This window comes from Nicotiana tomentosiformis, chromosome 7 (genome assembly GCF_000390325.3).
Source record: "Nicotiana tomentosiformis chromosome 7, ASM39032v3, whole genome shotgun sequence".
In the NCBI taxonomy this organism is placed as follows: Eukaryota; Viridiplantae; Streptophyta; class Magnoliopsida; order Solanales; family Solanaceae; genus Nicotiana; species Nicotiana tomentosiformis.
The window spans coordinates 113,078,408-113,099,520 of record NC_090818.1 but is presented as its reverse complement, the minus strand read 5'-3'; the positions used below and the strand labels follow the sequence as shown (position 1 = coordinate 113,099,520).

Genomic DNA, 21,113 nt, shown 5'->3' with positions numbered 1-21,113 from the left:
ATTTGCTTTATCTCGATTAAAATTACAAGACTATTTTGTAAATTGTTAATGTCTTCACGACCTTTAATAATAAAATTTGAAATTAAAATTTAATCTATTTGGATTTGAAAACTAAAAAGAATCTTTAACATATTTATATCCAAAGATTAATAAGTTTATGTGTATACCTAATAAGATTTTTTGCACCGCGCGGTTGAATTTACTAGTTTAAAAAGAAAGGAACGTGGGAAACAGAAAGTAGAGGGACAAAGCGTATACCAAAAATCCAATGCCCCGCGCAAGAAGCAGCAGAAGGAAAAGGAGAGTGCAATGGAATCTTCAACTTCAACTAAAAGGGTCGAATCTTCTGAACCCAAGACATCAAAATCTGGGTTTAAGCCAACTGTGAGTACTATTATCTACTTCACACAATCCCTAAAAATGACTCTCGTTTTGGTTCCATAAATTTTGAATCTTTTTTTTTTTGCTTGACATACAAAACAGGTTTGTCTGAAAGATTGGTGGCTCAAAAGGGCTGAAGCTGATTCTCAGGGAAGGACTCTCGCCGTTGCTGGCCACACTTCTCGAGAGTAAAACTTGTCTTTTTTTTTTTTTCTGCTTTCAAAGTTTTGTTGCAATTTATACTTGTTTTATATATTTGGGTTTTTGTATTTTACGATTTTACTATGTGTTCATGCAATTTTTCCTCTCTTTTTTGGCTGTTCAAGATTCTATTTTTTTTTGGTTTTGTTTTCAGAGTTCTGTTGCAATTTATAGTTGTTTTAGATATTTGGGTTTTTGGGATTCAATTTTTGGGATTGAATCCTTCTGCTTCTTTAGGATTTTACTATGCGGTCATGCAATTTTCCCTCTTTTTCCTTTTCAAGATTCAATTTTTTTTTTTTCAGAGTTCAGTTGCAATATATATATTTGGGTTTTTGGGATTTAGGATTTTACTATGTGGTCATGCAATGTTCTTGGTCACCTTGGACCTGTTAAGGATAGTTCTCCCGAATATTCTTGACCAAACTGACTGGCGTGAAGATTAGAAAATGAAAGTTTGACAACAACAACAACAAACCTAGTGTAATCCCATAAATGGGGTCTGGGGAGGGTAGTGTGTACGCATACCTTACCCCTATCTTATAAAGATAGAGAAGCTGTTTCCGATAGACCCTCGGCTCAAAGAATAGCGGAGATAAGATAAAGCAACCAAGTAGCAAACAATGGTAACAACAATGTAATACGGTAACGAGCGCGAATGACACAACATGTAATAATAAAGAACCATGACTAAGATAATACAGAAATAGTCCTAGTACTACTTACAACCCTAATCCTCGACCTCCACACCTTTCTATCATGGGTCATATCCTCGGTTAGCCGAAGCAATGACATGTCCTGCTTAATTACCTCTCCCCAATACTTCTTAGGCCTACCTCTTCCATTCCTCAGACCCGCCATGAACAATCCCTCACACCTCCTGACCGGAGCATCTATGTCTCTCCTCTTCACATGCCCGAACCATCTCAACCTTGATTCCCGTAACTTGTCCTCCACAAATGTCACTCCTACCCTGTCCCTAATAACTTCATTCCCTAATCCTATCTTTTCTGGTATGCCCACACATCCATCTCAACATCCTCAATTCAGTTATTTTCATCTTCTGGACATGGACTTCTTGACGGGCCAGCACTCAACCTCACACAATATAGTCGGTCTAACCACCATTCTGTAGAACTTGCTCTTAAGTATAGGTGGCACATTCTTATCACACAAAGCCCTCGAGGCGAGCCTCTATCTCATCCACCCCGCTCCAATACGATGAGTAGCATCCTCATCAATCTCCCCGTTGCCTTGAATAATAGACCTAAGATACTTGAAACTATCTCTTTTGGAGATGACTTGAGTACCAATCTTCACTTCCACTTCTTCTTCATTCATCCATCACTGAACTTGCACTCTAACTACTCAGTTTTTGACCTACTCAACTTGAAACCTTTACAACGTTTGTCTCCAAACTTCCAACCTAGCGTTAACTCCGCCTTCCGTCTCGTCAATCAGAACTATGTCATCAGCACACAGCATACACCATGGCACCTCCCCTTGTATGTGTCACGTCAGCACATCTAACGCTAAGGCAAACAAAACGGGCTAAGACCAGGAATGATCTTCAACTTCATTGATTTGTAGTTTGAGTTTGTCAAAATGGAAAATTCTGCAATTGCATAAAAAGAAGTAGAATACTTGCAGATTGACTAAAAGAAGAAGGTGGTTAAGTAATTTAGAAAGAAGAAGGTGGTTAAGTAATTTAGAATGAAGGACGTGGTTTACTTTGGTTGGGGAAGCTAGAGTTTTCTAAAACTTAAGGCCTTATTTATATTAATAGGGCCCTAGAAAGAAACAGCTTTTCTGAAGTTTTATGTTACACCCGATTTAGTAAGTGGCATTTTGAACTCAGATCCTTTTGTTTTTAATCACTTTAATATGTTTTTGTAGAGGTCAGGCGTTACGAGTATTCTCCTCTGCACCAATTCTCAAGGCATTTGATGTTTTTACTCTTGAGACCATCGATGGGATATGCGTTGTCCTCAAAGGCTTCATAAACAAAACTCATTCGGAGGAAAATGGTTTTCCATCTGAGGTTTGTTATGGGGGACTTACCATATTTGTTTGCCTGCGAAATCTTTTCGTTGATTGCGAAGCTTATGAATTCAGTGAAGGACAAAACAAAATGAGAATTTGATATAACCCTACACTTTTTGCTACAAAGTAGATGATTTTGTGTGATGTTATCCAAGTAATGGTATTATTTGATTAGACTACCATTCAAAAAGATGGATGCTCTCTCTAATTGCAGTAAGGATCTGTGGTTTGTCTCGACTCTAATAAGAAAAGGAATAAAATAATAGCAGAAATAAGAACATACTCAGTTAGGGCTATGCTATTACTGCACAATGATAATAGAATATAGAAGTAAATACAAAGATAGGATCAGAAAGTATGGAACAAGACAGAGAGAAAGACAAGCACAACTTCAGTTTACGCGAAAGCTTTTTTCTCTAGTCGCAAAGGGTCACGTCCTACCCGAAACCCTTTTAAGAAATATCCTCGTAAAAGTAAAAGAAAATCTTTTAGATATCTCACTGTAGCGAAGGATCCGATAACCAACTAACTTTTCCATGTGACAGATCTCCGCGATTGTCTTGTTAATATTTTAATGAAGCCAAAGAGGACCACCCTTCTGTTCTGCATTTGAGCATTTGTATTTGTCTCAACCCCATAACTGAAGCCTTACTTAGACTCGGAGACTCGAGACTCGGATGGAGTACAAAAATAATAAGCGGCAACTGTATGTGTAGCATATGTAGTTCAGAAGCAGATTTCTCAAGACTTCATGTAGAGATTCATTTGATAAGTTGCTGAGAAAGTCTACTTAGGATTTTTGACTTTTTACTTTCCAGGGTATTTGGCACTTAAATAACGTGGAACGATTTGTTTGATTGCTAATAACCATTGCAGTGAGAACTAGCAAAAGCAAATCTTTTGAGTAGCTAATTCAGTATATGTATAACGGGTACTGTTCTAGCATATATAACAAGGTTTCTCGATGCTAACCTCCTCTACTATACAACGTTTTATTAAATTATTATTTATCAGAAGGCCTTTATGGATTAGGTAGTAAATGAAAAATTGGGAGGGAGCAGGTGTGCTCTATCCAAAATACTTCTTTTCTTCTGTAAATTGGCGTTGACTTCTGTTTTTTCTTGAAGTTGAAAAGAGAACACTTTCATCAGACATGTTTAGAGAAGTATGAAAGCTTAAATAGGTAGTTCATTGTACTAATAATATTTGTTGTAATGATTATATCAACTATTTTAGGGTGTCTATAAGGTTGATTCTTCAGATATCAAATACTCCTAACATCTAAGTTGCTCGGACTCTTCACTTTCAGTGCCGCACCCGCGTCGACATGACGTGGGTGTGGGTATGGGTGTGGGATCCGTACTGGATCTGGTCAACCGATTTTGGGTACTTTGACCAAAATCAACGGAGAAATTTGGGATAGATACAATGATTTTTGAAAACAAATCAAAAGCTAGGATGATACGGAAGAAAATGGAATACCTTGTATATATAAATTTCTATGTCAGTCCTTTTCCTTTTATCTCCTTCTAAAATTCTACTCTTGTTCAATATTTTTTCCTTCTCGGAATACCTTGTAAGTTTTTCACATAATGTCTCATAATTTAGACATATTTTTATAACTCTATTTTTAAATAATTGAATTATTTTTAGCCGAATCTCCGCACCCGTATCCGTACATGGATCCGTACCCCCGAATCTTTAAATTTAGATCATGAAGGATCTGACCTCTAGATCCGCACCCGTATCGGACACCCGCACCCGAGTCCGAGCAACTTAGCCTAACATTATTTGAAAACAAAATTGGTTTCCTTTTCATCCCTTCCATCTTGTGCAAAGACCTGGAAAAAAGAAATACTTCTAAAGGACTTGGTGCAGTTTCTTACACTTAGGGATAGAATTCAGTGATTTCTTTGTTTGATGTAGTTTTAGCATGCATATTTGTTGACCAAAGACATTCGGTTAATTATGGATCCTTTCAATTCTTGACAGTGGATCTTTCTTTTCAGGTGTTCGAACAGTTTCTTTTTGGTTTTCCTCCTCAATGGGAGGTGTTCAACAAAAAATACTTAGGAAGAGAAACTAAAGGTAAGGCTGCTGCAAGTGATGCCCTTGGTTTCGAAAAACCATCTGCCTGTTCAGAAAGTAAGTTCACTCTCTGAACCTATTTGGATGTCTGAAAGTTGCTTTAATTTTTGTCGTATTTTGCTAATGCATTTTCTGCAACATGCAGAGGTTAAAGATCTGAAGAAGCATAACGGGAGAAAAGGGTATGAAGTAGAACATAACTTGAAGAGGGACGATCAGAATGATGGAAAAATTGCAAGTGAAGTTATTGTACGAAAGAAGACAAAACAAGCAGAGAGGTCGTCCGCCAAGCTTAATTGTAGGAACACTTCTACAAGCACTGCAAAGGAACAAACTGATGATTGTAGAACAACTCGCTTTAAAAGCGCAAGTGCATCCGCCACAAAAAGCACAAAGAGAAAATTGACATATGTCAGTATGCATTCATAGAAAAGTTATCTTAATCACATTACTGGTTCTTTTAACATGAAATTGCACTTCCAGTTTACATGCTTAACAGGTTCTAATGCTTAATGTGTCATTTTATATTTCCATCAGTAGAGCCAAAGAGTGTGAACTATACAAGTTCCCAATAACATCAATTAGTTGATTAAATAGTAAAGTATAAAAAGCGTCTCCTTCCCTTCGCTATAAGCTGAGTTCCCAAGTTGGGGAGTATAGGTCCCAGGTCTTTCCTTTCCTTTCCTCTATGGCAGGAAGTCCCTCCAGCTTGTCTGGTTAACCGGTTCTGAAAATCATTGCTAAATTCAATTTCCGTCCTCAGAAAATATTTTTGGTTTTATATTGACTAGTTTTAAGTTGTTTATTTTTCCTTGGTTTACTTAGGAAACACCTCAGAAAGAGAAAGAGGCAGTTCCAGTTATCTCTCCTGAACCTTCGAGTTTTAAAAGATCCAGATCAGGTGCATTGGTCATCAGAGCTATTTGCTCTGCCTCTCACTTTTTAGGGTTGTCAGAGGATTTTGTTTGTTCATGTTTATGTATATATAAGGTGATTTTTGCCTGCATTTGGATTTCTGTAGGGAGATTGCTACTTCCTCCAATGGAATTTTGGCGCAATCAAATGGCAATCTATGATGCGGTTTGTCATCAAATTTTTGCATATACCTTTATAACTCGGCCATGAATCTTGGGATATCTTCTGATTTTATGCACTGTACTGGTGCCACAGATTCTTTTTACCAAAGGCATCTCATGTCATATGTAGAAGGGGAGCTTTGGCGTGACGGGTAAAGTTGGTGCCATGTCACCGGGAGGTCACAGGTTCAAGCCGTGGAAATAGCCTCTTGCAGAAATGCAGGGTAAGGCTGCGTACAATAGACCCTTGTGGTCCGGCCCTTCCCCGGACCCCGCGCATAGCGGGAGCTTGGTGCACTAGGCATCTCATGTCATATGCATCTCCCACCCTAGCAGCTCGATTCTGTGCCTATTTTGAAGCAGATTTTTCGTCTTTTAGGCATTGAAATTTGCGAACCTCAGTTTATGGAGGAATAACCTAGGGTACTTATTTGTTCTGTATGCTTTCTGTTCGGCACTTCTTATAGGTTCTTACATGAGAAGTAATTGATTATCTACTCGAAAATATCATTTAAGGAAGTTCTTCTCGTGAAATTTTGCTGTAATTTCCAGTTGATTAACTTTTTTAATTGGTAGGATCTCCTTATTCTCATTTGCTCGTATTTAGGAGATATGTATCTCAAAGTTGGTTCATCTTCTTATAACTACCCTCAAATATGTTTCAGGATCGCGGGGTTGCAGCAATTAAACAAGGCCACATGGATCTGGATGATCTATCTATAGGTGCTACACGATTCCTTTATTTTGTTTAGTATGAGAAGTTTCATTTCAAGAAATTTCCACTTCTACCTTTCAAATCTATTATTTACATGTAAATTAGATCTTGCTTAATATTTTTGTAGTGTTAGCGTTTTTTGTACCAGTTGCTTATGTAATCTAATGGGTGTTTACGCCTTTTGTAGTGAGTAGATCAGAACCATCAAGAAAGAGACGGCAACGCAGATAAGAGTTGAAGCTCCTTTTGGCTAGTGGAAATGTAAAGGTATGTGACTATTCACCATTAACGCTTTGAATTAGGTGATCTTTTCAAAGTTAACAATCTATGATAATTTGTTTGGATGGCGAAGGGAGAGGAAATATTAACTTTGAAAAGATCATCACAGTTAACCAGAAAGTTGATTAACTTTGCTATTTCTTCTATACATGTAGTATCTAGTTATGCATTTGGTTAAAGCGGATTTTTATTTAGTTCATGCTGATAAACTTTGCTAATAAAAAACGAAGAGAGCAGCAGAAAAAGACGAGACCCAGTATAATCCCACAAGTTGGGTACGAGGAGGGTAGTGTGTACGGAACCTTACCCTTACCTTGTGAAGGTAGAGAGGTTGTTTCCGATAGACCATCGGCTCAAAGAACAGTGACAATTAATCCTACTAATTAATACTCCAGAACTTTCACAAGATCTCTTACTATTCTTCTAGTTACTCTCAAATCACTGGTCCGTCGCATGTAATGTCGTGATGCATATAATTTTTTTTTTTGAAGAAGATCAAATTCTTAACTTTAAACTAAAAGAGGAAAGAACTTTTTAAACAAAAAATTGGTACGCCAAGTAGAAAGCATTTTGAAAATTTCTTGATTAGCACATTCAAGATGAAAGTTGTCGCGCTCTCACCTATTCTTAATCTTTGTTCAGGAACTAACGGCAGGAAGGCATAAGGAAATGTATCATATTTTTGTACAAATATGTGAAGGCTCAACTAATGCCATTTTGGATGCATATTTATAAGACAGTTGACAGACACCTCTTTTGCTTCTTAGAAGAGCTTCAGACTGATGTAATTTTAGCTTCAAAACACTTTCTTTTGCAACTCATTACTGCAACTAGTTATGATCATATAGGTTCACTTGTACTGTATCTTGGAATCAGAGGAAAGATGTTATTACTGATTTATTCGAATTCTTCGTTAAATGCAGTTGGATACAAATTAGTGACATCAAATATGTTGTGACTTCGTGTTGTCTCCGGTGCATGAACTTGTGGATAGCGGCGGAGCTAGAAATTCTAACAAGGGGATTCGGAAAATACTACTCTAAATTATAAGGGGATTTTACAAGTTATACATATACAATAACTTTTTTTTACCTATATATACGCAAAATATTGAATTTATAAAGCGATTATTAGAGGCAGATTGAGAATTTAAACTTTATGAATTCGAGTTCAAAATTCTATTATAGTCTATTTATTTTGTTGAGTTCAAAATCTATTATTTGTACTAATTTAGTGAATTTTTTAACACATTCAAAATTTGAGCTAAAGCTAGTGATTTCGATTTAAATCTAATGTGTTACCTACCCTACATCCGTCCCTTTATGGAACCAGAAGATTATTAATTGGTTTCTTCTGGCAGATTTCGTCATCATCCACAAAAAGAGATTCCCACTAATTTACTATTCAAGATGAAAGAAGAATAGTATAGAAATCATGACCTCCATCATCTAATTTAATTGTAAGTTCTTGTGGGTGATAAAATTAAAAAGTCTCAAACAAAAAGAAAAAACTTAGACAAATATATATTTTAATCACTCTAAAAAATAATAGCCGATAAAATACACACACATATATATATATATATATATCACATACAAAAAATATATACATATTTTATATATTCTTTGGCTTGCAAATACAATTAGTTTCGGCCGACCGATCAATTTTGTATTTTTCAAGTAAACATATTTTCCTCAGGTAAGGATCAGAGGATTTTCCTTTTTTTTTTTTCAGATATGAAAAAGATTTATAACTATTCACAAAAAGAGTTAACAAGAAAACGACCACTCTGTGGCTCCTCTTAAGTATTGCCAATTTATTGTGTGGAAGAAAATATAGGAAGTTGTGTTTCTGTCCTTGTGTTTAGTGTAATCACTATATCCACTATCTTATGTTCAAATACATACGAAAAATCGACGCCAAGTGTAATGTTTTCTACGATTTTAATCATTATTGTAAAAGGTACACGATCCATTTGGTTCTCAAATATATGCTGATACATAATAGTTTTTTCAGAAATTAACTTAAATAGTCGTTCTTTCAAAAAAATAAACGGCATTAATGTATGATATATGTATATTGTCAATTTATTAAAAAGCCAAATTTTATTCTTACCACTAACAAAGTGGATCAAATAGTATAATTCAATGTATTATTTCATTCACTGTTCTTTTCCCTTGCTTGAGCTTTCTAATAGAAATGTAAATGGATTGGTTCATCGACATCTTATTATATCAAGAGTCACCACTATTAGTTTAGAAATCTTCAAGTCTTCAACTATTATATAATTAAGCGAGTTGGAATGAACTACTCTCTATCCCAATGAACTACTCTCTATCCCAGTTTACATGAAGAGGTTGGAGTATTTGGGTCAAAGCATTTACTTTTCAATATAAATTCTTTAAAAAATATTAAGGAAATTTTTATGTTTAAAAATTCATAAAAAGTATTATAAGCTAACATAATTAATACGTAAAGAATATTTAAAATAATTTGGGAAAAACGTAATTAGTAGTATGTGATATTAGGCTAAAAGTACATAAATTTAGTATGTTTTTGCCTCATATCTTGTGCGTATTTGATGTAGTTTGTATTGTTCTTGAAATATTGTGAGCTAATTGTAGACAATGAAATTTTATTGGATCAAGTTCATACGATTCAAGACAAGTCCATTTATGTTGTTTAAGCTCAAGAGTCGATTAGGGTTGCTTGAAGGCTACTCTATCCTAAAAGTTTAGCTCACACTATATATATTGTATACGGTCGAAATAAATTTCGGCCTTCCTACGTTCGATCGAGTCCGAATGGTAAGCAACCAGAGTGAGATTTTGGGATGAGTCCCGAAGATAGTACAAACGAGCCTCAAGTTCCAAAGACTGATCGGGGAGTCGGCTCGATACTATTATCGAGCCCAAGACCAAGTCGATCCGCAAGGCAACGTGAGGGTGGTCGAAAATGTGCTACACCCACCCCGAAGGTCGAACTCAAGCCAAAGCCGAGGGCTCGACCCAATAACGAGTTCGAGCCAGTATCGAGCTCGCAGACAAGAGCCGTTACAACCGCACTAAGGGAGAGAATCTTGGCGGGAATCGAGGAAAAGACAATTCATCATGGGTTTTTCACTATATATTTTTTTTATTGTGAATAAAGTAGGATCCCTCTACTATAAAAGGGGGAATCCTTGTAAGTATAAAGCAATCTTACACACTGTAACAAAAGATGACTTCCCATATTGAATGATATCCCCTAGTGCTCATTTTACTTTATCTTATTCATTCTTCTTGCTCACTATTCTCATTCTCATAGTCAAGAACATAGATATTACTATTTCTCTATACGGTTTGTATCAAATTATATCACATATCTTTAGAACCATATTCAAATTTAACTTTATCTGATTTTTCGGGTAAATAGTTTGGCGCCCACCGTGGGGCTAAGGATAACAGTGATTGTTTGATATAAATCTGTAATACACACCAGTTTACAACTTCGAACCAGCAATGGCTTTACCTATCGACCACGAAGCCGGCCTTCAAGATGAAACCAACAACTTGGTACCCGGGGCCGGAAGGCCACTTGACGATGGCACTGAAGCTCGAATCGAAGTACCTGAAATTCGAGCCGAAGTATCGTTAGATGTCAATTCGCAAGTGGCTCTTGAGGCAAACCAACATTCCAAACCGAAAAAAGCATTCAGGGCGGTACTCGATCCGTAGATCGAGACACCCATAACATGGAGGAAATCGGAGTCAGCTTACGTATGATCTTCGAGATGTTACAAGCCCAACAAGTAGCGATAGCTCAGTTACAGAGCCAAACTCATATACAAAGCAGGCCAGATCCCAATCCGCTTCGAGAAATTACCCCCAAAACGGAGCCCGCCATAGTGAAGTCAAACGAGCAAGAATCGAGGACCACTCCCAAAATTACTAAATTGCTCAAGGAACTCACAAAACGAGTTGAAGACAACGATAAGAGAGTGGACATATACAATGCCAGGGTCGATCAGATCCCGGGAGCTCCACCAATGATAAAAAGGCTGGATTCGAAAAAATTCATACAAAAGCCTTTTCCCTCGAGTGCGGCCCCAAAACCAATCCCCAAAAAATTCCGTATGCCCGAAATTTCCAAATATAACGGTACGACCGATACCAACGAACACGTTACCTCTTACACATGTGCCATCAAGGGTAACGATTTGGAGGACGATGAGATCGAATCCGTATTGTTGAAAAAGTTCGTGGAGACCCTCTCGAAGCGAGCGATGATTTGGTATCACAATCTGCCGCCAAATTCCATCGATTCTTTTTCTATGTTAGCAGATTCGTTCGTAAAGGCACATGCTGGTGCCATAAAGGTTGCAACAAGGAAATCAAACCTCTTTAAAGTAAAACAAAAGGGTAATGAAATGCTAAGGGGATTCGTATCCCGATTTCAGATGGAACGCATGGAACTGCCACCGGTCACAGACGATTGGGCCGTCCAAGCTTTCACCCAAGGGTTTAACGAGCAAAGTTCAATAACATCACGTCGGCTGAAGCAAAATTTGATTGACTATCCAACAATAACTTGGGCGGATATACACAATTGATATCAGTCGAAAATTAGGGTTGAAGATGACCAGTTGGGAGCTCCGTCTGGATCTATGCATCAGAATAGGATAACTATTAAAAACCAAAGGGAGATCGACAGAGAACAAAGGTTGAACAGAGACCAATATCAACCGTACGTCGCAGAACGGATGAACAACGGTTCAACACGCAATATCGCCTGGAACAATCAAAGGAGTGATCGAGGGCAAAATTCTCGGGGGCTTATGAGCAAGAGTGGCTTTGATAAATATGCCGATCCTATAGAGGCACCTCGGCTATCGGAGTACAATTTCAGCGTCGACGCATCAGGCATTGTATCGGCGATCGAAAAAATCAAAGATACTAGGTGGCCGAGACCCATGCAAACCGACCTTCCCAAAGGAACCCGAATTCGATGTGCAAGTATCATGGCACCCATGGCCACATTATTGAGGAATGCAGACAATTGAGAGAAGATGTAGCCCTCCTATTCATGAGGTCCACCTTCGAGAGTTGCTCAGTGACCGAGCTAAGAATCACTTCAGAGAAAGGGACGCCAGAAAAAGAGATAAACAGAAGGAACCTCTGCATATCATTCACATGATCGTCGGTGGGGTCGATATTCCACAGGAACTCATTCTTAAGTACTGCAAGATACTGACCACATAGGACAAATGAACCCGAGGTTATGCACCCGAGGGCACTTTATCATTCGGAGTCGAAGAAGTCAAAGGCATCTCTCACCCTCACAACGACGCTCTAGTAGTTTCGATCCTATTAGATAAAATTCAAATTAAGCGCATCTTAGTGGATCGAGGTAGCTCTGCAAATATCATCCAATCTTGGGTAGTGGAGAAGCTCGATTTACAGAATCAAGTCGTGCCCGCAACTCGGGTCTTAAACGGCTTCAATATGGCCAGTGAAACAACTAAAGGGGAAATTGTCCTGCCCATAAATGTGGCTAGAACCATCCAAAACACCAAGTTCCATGTAATCAAAGGCGATATGAGGTACAATGCCCTACTCGGAAGACCATGGATCCACAATATGAGGACAGTACCTTCGACTCTACACCAAGTAATGAAATTTCATACGTCAGATGGCGTGAAGATAATGTACGAAGAGCAACATGCTACGAAGGAAATGTTTGCGGTCGATGAGGTAACACCGATACCAACCACGTTGGCCTCAGAAAGGTCGAGCATAAAAAAATAGGCGAGGAACCAAATAGCAATCACAGCAACCGGTCTCGACCGAATCGGTGAAACAGGAAATAGATGATAACGAGGAAGAATTTCCGACACCTCGAGCTCTCATCGTCCCCAACGACACCGACGCCACAAAGTCGACGATCGGAGAACTGGAGCAGGTTATATTAATCGAACATCTGCCCGAGAAAAAGGTATACTTGGGTACGGGGTTGACCCCCGAACTCAGAGAAAAACTCATTCAATTTCTTATTAATAACATAGATTGTTTTGCTTGGTCCCATTTAGACATGGCGGGGATCCCACCATCGATAACAACGCACCAGCTGATCTTGGACCCTAGGTTCAAACCGGTGAAGCAAAAAAAGAAGACCCCAATCCGAGGTGAAACACGCATTCGTAAGAGATAAGGTAACTAAACTTCTCAAAATAGGGTCAATTCGAGAAGTGAAATATCAGAATGGTTGGCCAATGTGGTTGTAGTCCCCAAGAAAAGGAACAAACTTAGAATGTGTGTAGATTATAAAGATCTAAACAAAGCATGCCCCAAAGATTCCTTTCCACTACCTAGCATCGATCGCTTGATCGACGTCACGGCCGGCCACGAGATCCTCACTTTTCTCGACGCCTACTCCGGGTACAATCAAATTAGCATGGACCCAGAGGACCAAGAAAAAACTTTGTTTGTCACTAAGTATGGAACCTATTATTATAATGTTTGTCATTCGGGCTAAAAAACGCAGGGGCTACGTACCAACGCCTAGTGAATAAAATGTTCGAAGAACAAATAGGTAAATCAATGGAAGTTTACATTGATGAAATGCTAGTTAAGTCCCTGCGCGCAGAGGACCATTTGGCTCATTTGTAGAAAACGTTCAAAATTCTAAGGAAATACAACATGAAGCTCAACCCCGAAAAATGTGTTTTCGAGGTTGGATCGGGCAAGTTCCTCAGCTTCATGGTGTCGGAAAGGGGGATCGAGATCAACCCCGACAAAATCAAAGCCATCGAAGACATCACCATCGTGGATAGTGTGAAAGCAGTGCAAAGGCTGACCGGACGGATAGCTGCCTTAGGCCAATTCATTTCAAGATTGTCAGATCAAAGCTACAGATTCTTCTCTCTACTCAGAAAGAAGAACGATTTCTCCTGGACCCCGGAGTGCCAACAGGAACTAGAACAACTGAAGCGGTACCTATCGAGCCCACCATTACTTTGCACTACGAAGGCAGATGAGAAGCTTTACCTATACTTTGCAGTATCAGAAGTCGCTGTGAGTGGTGTCCTAGTTCGAGAAGAGCAAGGTACGCAGTTTTCTGTTTATTATGTAAGTCGGACCTTAGGAGAGGTAGAGATTAGATACCCACACTTAGAGAAACTGGCGCTTGCATTGATAAGCGTCTCTAGAAAGTTAAGACCATACTTTCAATGTCACCCCGTATGCGTTTTAACCACTTACCCACTTCGAAATATTTTGCACAAGCCCGAGCTATCGGGCCGACTGGCCAAATGGGCCGTCGAGCTCGGTGGGTACGATATTGAATATCAGCCTCGGACGGCCATCAAGTCCCAAATTCTAGCCAACTTCGTGGTCAACTTCACACCGACCCTTGTACCCGAAGTTGAAAAGGAACTCTTGTTAAAATCGGGTACATCGACGGGGGTTTGGACCCTCTACACAGATGGTGCTTCAAATGTGAAGGGTTTCGGGCTTGGCATCATACTAAAGCCTCCCACATGTGGCATTATTAGGCAATCCATCAAAACTACTAAATTAACTAACAATGAGACCGAGTACAAGTCCATGATTGCAGGTCTCGAGCTAGCTAAAAGCTTGGGAGCAGAAGTCATCGAAGCCAAATGTGACTCTTTGTTAGTAGTAAACCAAGTGAACAAAACTTTCGAGGTTCGAGAAGAAAGGATGCAGAGGTATTTGGACAAACTACAGATAACTCTACACCATTAGAAGCCAAGGCTTCAGCTTCAACTTCGAGCTTTTTAGCTTTTTTATCTATTCAGCAAGGTTGAAACCTCAAGCGTGTATCTACTTGAGGGTCTCCCTACAAGACCGACACTTAGCAAGTTCGGCAACCCAATGTGCTCGAGTGTCGGCAGTATCCGCCGCCTCTCGTGCCTCCATCTGAGCAGCCTCGACATCAGCCCGATACAAGGCAATGGACTTGTCCGCCATGCCTTTCGACGACTCAACCTCCGTCTTGGCCTCAACAAGCTGTGTTTCAAGCTCATCGATCCTCTTAGCCTGAGCCAAACCCTTTTGCTTGACGCTTCGAAGCCGAACATCGGCCGATAATAATTTGGCCAAGATAGTTTCTTTTTCTGCAGCCAGGCGGTCGATAGTCTCCTTCCACCGGTTACCTTCAACCTTGATTTGATCGACTTCTTCCCGAAGTAACCCGATCTTTTCAACCTTTTGCTGCAGCTGAGATAACGAAGGGTTGACTTCCACAGTTGAGTCAAACCCATACTCTAACAGAACGAGGCTTACCTGCTTATCTAGTTCGGCCTCTTCTTCACGAGCCTTAGCCAAATCTGCTTGGAGGTCCTTTATAGCCTCGTCCTTTTGGATGGAAAGAAGCTGCAGGGCATCTCTCTCCCCCGAGACCTTCTGAAGCTCGACCTCACACTGGCTGAGGTCGACTCGAAACCTGCTAATGGCCTGCACAGTAGGGAAAAAACACCAGTCAAGTTTGGAAAAGAATGAAGAAACCAAGTACAGTAAAATCATTACCCGAGAAATGAAACGTTGGACCTCTTCCAGGAGAAGAGAAACGTCACCAATGTCGGAGGCATCATCGACTCCAGTAAAGCAATCCTGACAAGGGTCTCCTACACTAGAGCCTCCGCCCATATCGGGGGTCTTCAATTCTCGAGCTTCCTTTAACGCCTCCTCAAAAAAGGTTGGAAGAGAAGGCAAATGACCCACTGTCATAGTCCCATCGCTTGGGATGCTCTGATCAAGACTCGGGATTCCGGAACCAACCCCGACCGGTACAGCCGCCATCGGCTCAGAAGCTCTCGCGACCTCGATAGCTTTCATATATCGGATCACCAAAGCTGAGGCATCATCTTTTTCTTTTTCTTCTTCTTCTTCTTCTCTCAGTCGTTGGACCGAGTCCATAGAAAGAGCGATTGCCTTCCTCCTCACCCTTCGAGTTTTGGGCTTGGGGTCCTCTGACCGAGAGATAGCTTTTTGCTTCTTATCTTTCCCCGGTTCCGGGACCGGGAACTTGGTTCCTTCCTCACCACTCGAAGGCCTCAAAATGGCATCCTTGGTTGCACCTGCATGAAAGGAAATCGGTAACGAATGGAGCATAAAAAACATTTCAAAGAACAAGAGAAGTAACCCTTACCATGATTCTTGGCCTCCCATCTACCTTTTGCCAAATCACGCCAAGCGCGTTCAGCATAAGAGGAAGTCGAGGCTAACTTCCGAACCCAATCCTCGAGGTCGGGTACCACTTGTGGCATCCAAGGGGCAGCTGTATATCGGAGAAAGACATCAGATAAAATCGAAAAGGATACAAAAAGCAACGTCTTATGAAAACCACTTACGGTCAAATTCCATTCTTCGGGGAATGATATCTTTTCTTCCGGAATGAGGTCACGAGTCCTCACTCAGATATAACGGCCCATCCAACCCCGATCCTTGTCTTAGTCGATGCTCGACATCAAAGCCTTCGATGCCCGACGATGAAGCCTGATTAGTCCTCGAAAGATTTGAGGCTGATACAATCGTATGAGGTGATTCAGGGAAAAATCCAGCTCCCCGGCCTTGTTGGAGAAGAAGCAAAGTAAGGTTATTATACGCCATAGAGAGGGATGAATTTGACCAAGGGTGACCTGATATATTTTGGAAAAATCAATGATCACCGGGTCGACGGGACCCAGCGTGAAGGGATAAGTGTAAACACTTAAAAACCCCTCCACATGAGTGATGACGCTCTCTTCGGGAGAGGGAATCTACAACACAACCTCGGAACCCCAGTTACAGTCTTTCCTCACAGCCTCGATATGACCCTCCGTTATCGAGCACATGTACATCGACACATGCTCACATCGACCGGGAACAGATGAAGGATTCTCGACCTTAAAATCGATCTTCAGAGTACACGAGCCGGGAACATACTCATAGGTAGGCGGCTCCACCGACGCCTTGTCGCCGAACGGCCGTGAAGAAGAAGCTTTCTCCTTCTGAGGTACAGTTTTCGAAGTTTTGGCCATTGATATGAGAGAAAGAAAGCCAAAGGAAGATTAAAAGTTGATGATACCAAACGCTGGTGTGGATGGCTCTGCAAGCGGCGAAATAGAGAGAGAGAGGGTAGAAAAATTTGGAAGAGTGAAGACGTAAAAGTGGTAAATGTTATATGGAGGGGTTATTTATAGGCTTACATCGTGACGATTCAGTATCAGCGGTGGCCAACCACCGTCTGACATGTATTAAATACCTTGAAAGACTAAATCGATGGGACAACTATCACATACGTCATGATCGAGCCCTGTGAAAATGTCAGCTTATAACCTGATCGAACAGTCGAAAAGCATATCGATTCTCACCACATCCTTCCTGAGAAACGAAGGGACTATATGTATACGGTCGAAATAGATTTCGGCCTTCCTACGTTCGATCGAGTCCGAATGGTAAGCAACCGGAGTGAAATTTTGGGATGAGTCCCGAAGACAGTACAAACGAGCATCAAGTTCCAAAGACTGATCGGGGAGTCGGCTCGATATTATTATCGAGCCCACGACCAAGTCGATCCGCAAGGCAACGTGAGAGTGGTCGTAAATGCGCTACACCCACCCCGAAGGTCGAACTCAAGCCAAAGCAGAGGGCTCGACCCAATAACGAGTTCGAGCCAGTATCGAGCTCGCAGACAAGAGTCGTTACAACCGCACTAAGGGAGAGAATCTTGGCGGGAATCGAGGAAAAGACAATTCATCATTGGTTCTCCACTATATGTTTTTTTTTTATTGTGAATAAAGTAGGATCCCTCTACTATAAAATGAAGAATCCTTGTAAGTATAAGGCAATCTTACACACTGTAACAAAAGATAACTTCCCATATTGAATGATATCCCCTTGTGCTCATTTTACTTTATCTTATTCATTTTCTTGCTCACTATTCTCATTCTCATAGTCAAGAACATAGATATTACTATTTCTCTATACAGTTTGTATCAAATTATATCACATATCTTTAGAACCATATTCAAATTTAACTTTATCTAATTTATATATATATGGCATCTCGAAAATTCTATAGACATCAAGATGTGGCCGAAACTTCTTGACAATACAACAACAACTCAGTATAATCCCACTAGTGGTGTCTGGGGAGGGTAGTGTGTACGCAGACCTTACCCCTACCCTGGAGTAGAGATGCTGTTTCCGATAGACCCTCGGCTCCCTCCCTCCAAGAATTCCCCACCTTGCTCTTGGGGTAACTCGAACTCATAACCTCTTGGTTGGAAGTGGAGGGTGCTCACCACAATAAATATTTCAAAAAGATCTACAATATCCTCTCATGGAGATAAAATATATCCCAAGAAGGTCCGCATTATCCTACGTTCCAGCCCTCGAATCACGGAGAGCAATTTGGAGAGAAGAATCGAGCTCATAATTTATTAGTAAAATTTCTTTGTTCTTCATATTTGTTTTGTGATTGCAGTTTATTTTCTTATGTTAAAAATTTAATATTGCAAATGTTAATTACATGTTTATTGTGCGTAGGAAGTGAGTTAGATGAAAGTAAAACGAAAGAAGTAATTTCGTGCAGAGTGTGGCTGAAAAACAGTGAGGTCTGTCAAGGCGAGGGCTATCGTGAGTACCTACAGGCCAATGGAATTCGGCGACGAGTTTCGCATTTCTTCCATTAGTTCTTGTTTGGTTTATGAGTAGATCTTCTTGTTCAACTATATTTTGTTTGTGGTTAGTTAAAGACCCCTCGATTAATTGCATCGTTATATCTTGTATTGCTTTAGAGAGATACATTATTAGGTTATTACTGAACAATATCACACTTGTATAGTTAAAAGTTAATTGCTTAAATTTAGAAGTGGGATTAGAGATAGCGAAGTTTTGACACGATCTTTATGAGTCATCAAAGTTAAAATTAGTTGGAGAGAATAATCTAAAAAATTACTGCTTTTGATTCAAAGATAATTGCGATAACGAGAGAACTCACGATCAGTGGAGAATAACTAAACGAGATTATAGCGAACATGTTAGGCATACAACCTGATAATTGGAGAAATCATTATCCTAAGTTTTTTACCCTTGAATACAACTTATTTCTCTTTAGTTGATACTTTTTACTGCTTTTTAATATTTATAGTTAAATAATTTGAAACAAAAATCTTAATCTTTATAACTTAAAAAGTATTTGAACTTGTTTTCTTAGTGATATTGAATAGTTATAGCTGAGCGTTAGTTCTCTGTGGGATTCAACTCTAGACTCTTTAGCTGGATATATTTGCACCAACTACTTATCCTTTATGGAACTGGAGTTGAGTGTAATCAAATTTTGATGCTATTTTTGGAAACTATCAATTTAGTTTGTGGCTCATTCTTTTGTGTGAAATGCCTGTGATATGTGATGATAAAAATGGTCATTTATATGGTTGTGCTTATATTTTTTATTCTTACTAAATTCCTTATAAGATGATTTTACTTTTTCTCTTAAAGTTAATAGGAACAATAAAGTGGCAGATGCTGACATGAACAAGATCAGGGATATGTTAAAATGTCTTTTGTAGGAAAATGATGAGAAACAACTATATATACAAATGCAAGAGACAATTATTCACAATCTGGAGGCTCAATTGAATTAACTGGTTGAAAGCTTTTAATGCTCGACAAGCCAATTTTATGGATAGTAACCAAGAAGAGTTTGAACTATAAGAATAAATTGACATTCCAACGGAGGAGTTAAGAGTTGAATGTCAACCATAGAACCAAATGATGTTTGATGATGCCGATGTTGATGAAGTGGTACTAGAGTCAACCAAAGACATTGCAAATGCAATTTTAGTTGATTCTATAGTTTTTGTCAAGAAGAGAAATCAATAATAAGTTGTATTTTTAGTTTGAGCGCATTGGTCCTCATTCCAAACACTTTTCGACATTATATTCTAAAGGAGATACGAGAATCGATTCTTACGAGCCTATGCAACAATCAAAGGATGAGATAGATGAGCCATACATTCTGAAATTTTAAGGCCGTTTAGGTAAGGTGATACTCCTCGGTTGAAAGTAAAAAAATACAGAAGAAATTATTTAATTCTAAACTATATTAAAAGAGGCGGATCTAGAATCTCTAGTACATGGATGCACTAAAAATATATTAAGTGAGCATTGATCCTTATTCCTTTCGCTAAATAACTCAACCTTTAACTAAGTGTACCATTTAGCCATCTTAGAACAGGGGTACCAACAATTAATATGATACTAAGTTTAGAAAATATATACATAAAATATTTAATTTTACGAAAAGATCATGGGTTCACGTGCCCCATAACATCCTATAAATCTGCTCCTGTGTATGAAGAAGGGTAAGACTATGCCCCCATGCATTTTCCTGATTTGTCATGTTTTCTTTTTATTATTTTGGCACAACATAAAATATTCTGCATATTGTTTGAACGATGAAATTAACTAAATATAACACGTGTAACAATTAAATCCCCCTAAATGCCATGGCACAATTGCATAAATATTTATTACTTATAAAATATTAATTTAAGTTATTGAGAGAAGTGATATAAAATTATTATTTATAACTCGTGTGACAATGATATATCACTAAAGTATATTGCTTGTACAAGCCACCAACCAAAGGAAATAATTATTACTAAAAATTGGACAAAATTATTAGATTCGCAATATTGTCAAAAAGATTAATGTCAGTAGCCGAAAAGAATGTGAAATTAAATATAAGGTGCAAGAATATACATTCTTAATGGTATAAAACATTTTGAAAAAACTGTGTGAGTTCAACCGAAAGCAAACAATATCACTGTTATAGGAGTTGTCCTGATTTTTTTACCATATTTGGTTTTCCTATTTCTTGAAGGAAATGACAATATATTTACCACAATTGGGTTTTCCTTTTTGTAGAAGGAAATTATAGTTCTTCCATGCTTGGCTAGTCCTTTTTCTTGTAGGAAAAGGTTTGAACTTTTATAAATTGAAGATCCTTCCTTCTCATTCAGCAGCATCCACAATATAGCCATATGGGGTTTGAGAGTTATACTTAGGAGGAGAACTTTACTGAACAAGTGTTAGTGTGTCACTTATGTTTGCCTCTTCGTGAGGTTTCTCGATATTTTGTACTCTCTTTTATTATAGTGGATTGCTCATTTCCGCCCGTGGACATAGTCAATTGCCCGAACCACGTTAAATATTTATGTCTCTTTTGGTATATTAATATTTCTCTTTTGTTGTCTGATTTATCGTCGTCCAAGGTTTGCTTTACTAGCTTCCAGATGACACCTAATTTTTTCGGTCAAACAATCGCATCATGTTTTAAGC

The 21,113-nt window shown here is 39.0% G+C and overlaps 2 protein-coding genes across 5 annotated transcripts; one reads left to right on the top strand and one right to left on the bottom strand.

The window, feature by feature from the left end:
* The first annotated feature begins 217 nt into the window (after positions 1–217).
* Positions 218–7,995, top strand: LOC104105002 (protein EMBRYO DEFECTIVE 1674-like). 4 transcript variants are annotated; one of them, XR_011409925.1, is made up of 11 exons: positions 218–384; positions 484–569; positions 2,479–2,623; positions 4,635–4,770; positions 4,859–5,124; positions 5,539–5,614; positions 5,735–5,793; positions 6,455–6,512; positions 6,692–6,771; positions 7,426–7,567; positions 7,707–7,995. XR_011409925.1 is itself a non-coding variant. In XM_070181845.1 (10 exons), exons 1-9 carry the CDS (start codon positions 310–312, stop codon positions 6,733–6,735), a joined length of 888 nt encoding a protein of 295 aa, XP_070037946.1. In that variant the 5' UTR covers positions 218–309; the 3' UTR covers positions 6,736–6,771; positions 7,426–7,701. The 4 variants fall into 4 exon arrangements, 3 of the variants coding, with proteins under 3 accessions (XP_070037946.1, XP_009611527.1, XP_070037947.1); XM_070181845.1 differs by lacking the exon at positions 7,707–7,995 and having other exon boundaries at positions 4,635–4,713; positions 7,426–7,701; XM_009613232.4 differs by lacking the exon at positions 7,707–7,995 and having other exon boundaries at positions 7,426–7,701.
* Positions 7,996–14,606: 6,611 nt separating this feature from the next.
* Positions 14,607–16,804, bottom strand: LOC138896224 (uncharacterized). Its single transcript, XM_070181011.1, has 4 exons — positions 16,639–16,804; positions 15,312–15,862; positions 15,102–15,239; positions 14,607–15,002 (listed from the first exon to the last, which is right to left on the bottom strand). Exons 1-4 carry the CDS (start codon positions 16,802–16,804, stop codon positions 14,607–14,609), a joined length of 1,251 nt encoding a protein of 416 aa, XP_070037112.1.
* Positions 16,805–21,113: the final 4,309 nt, after the last annotated feature.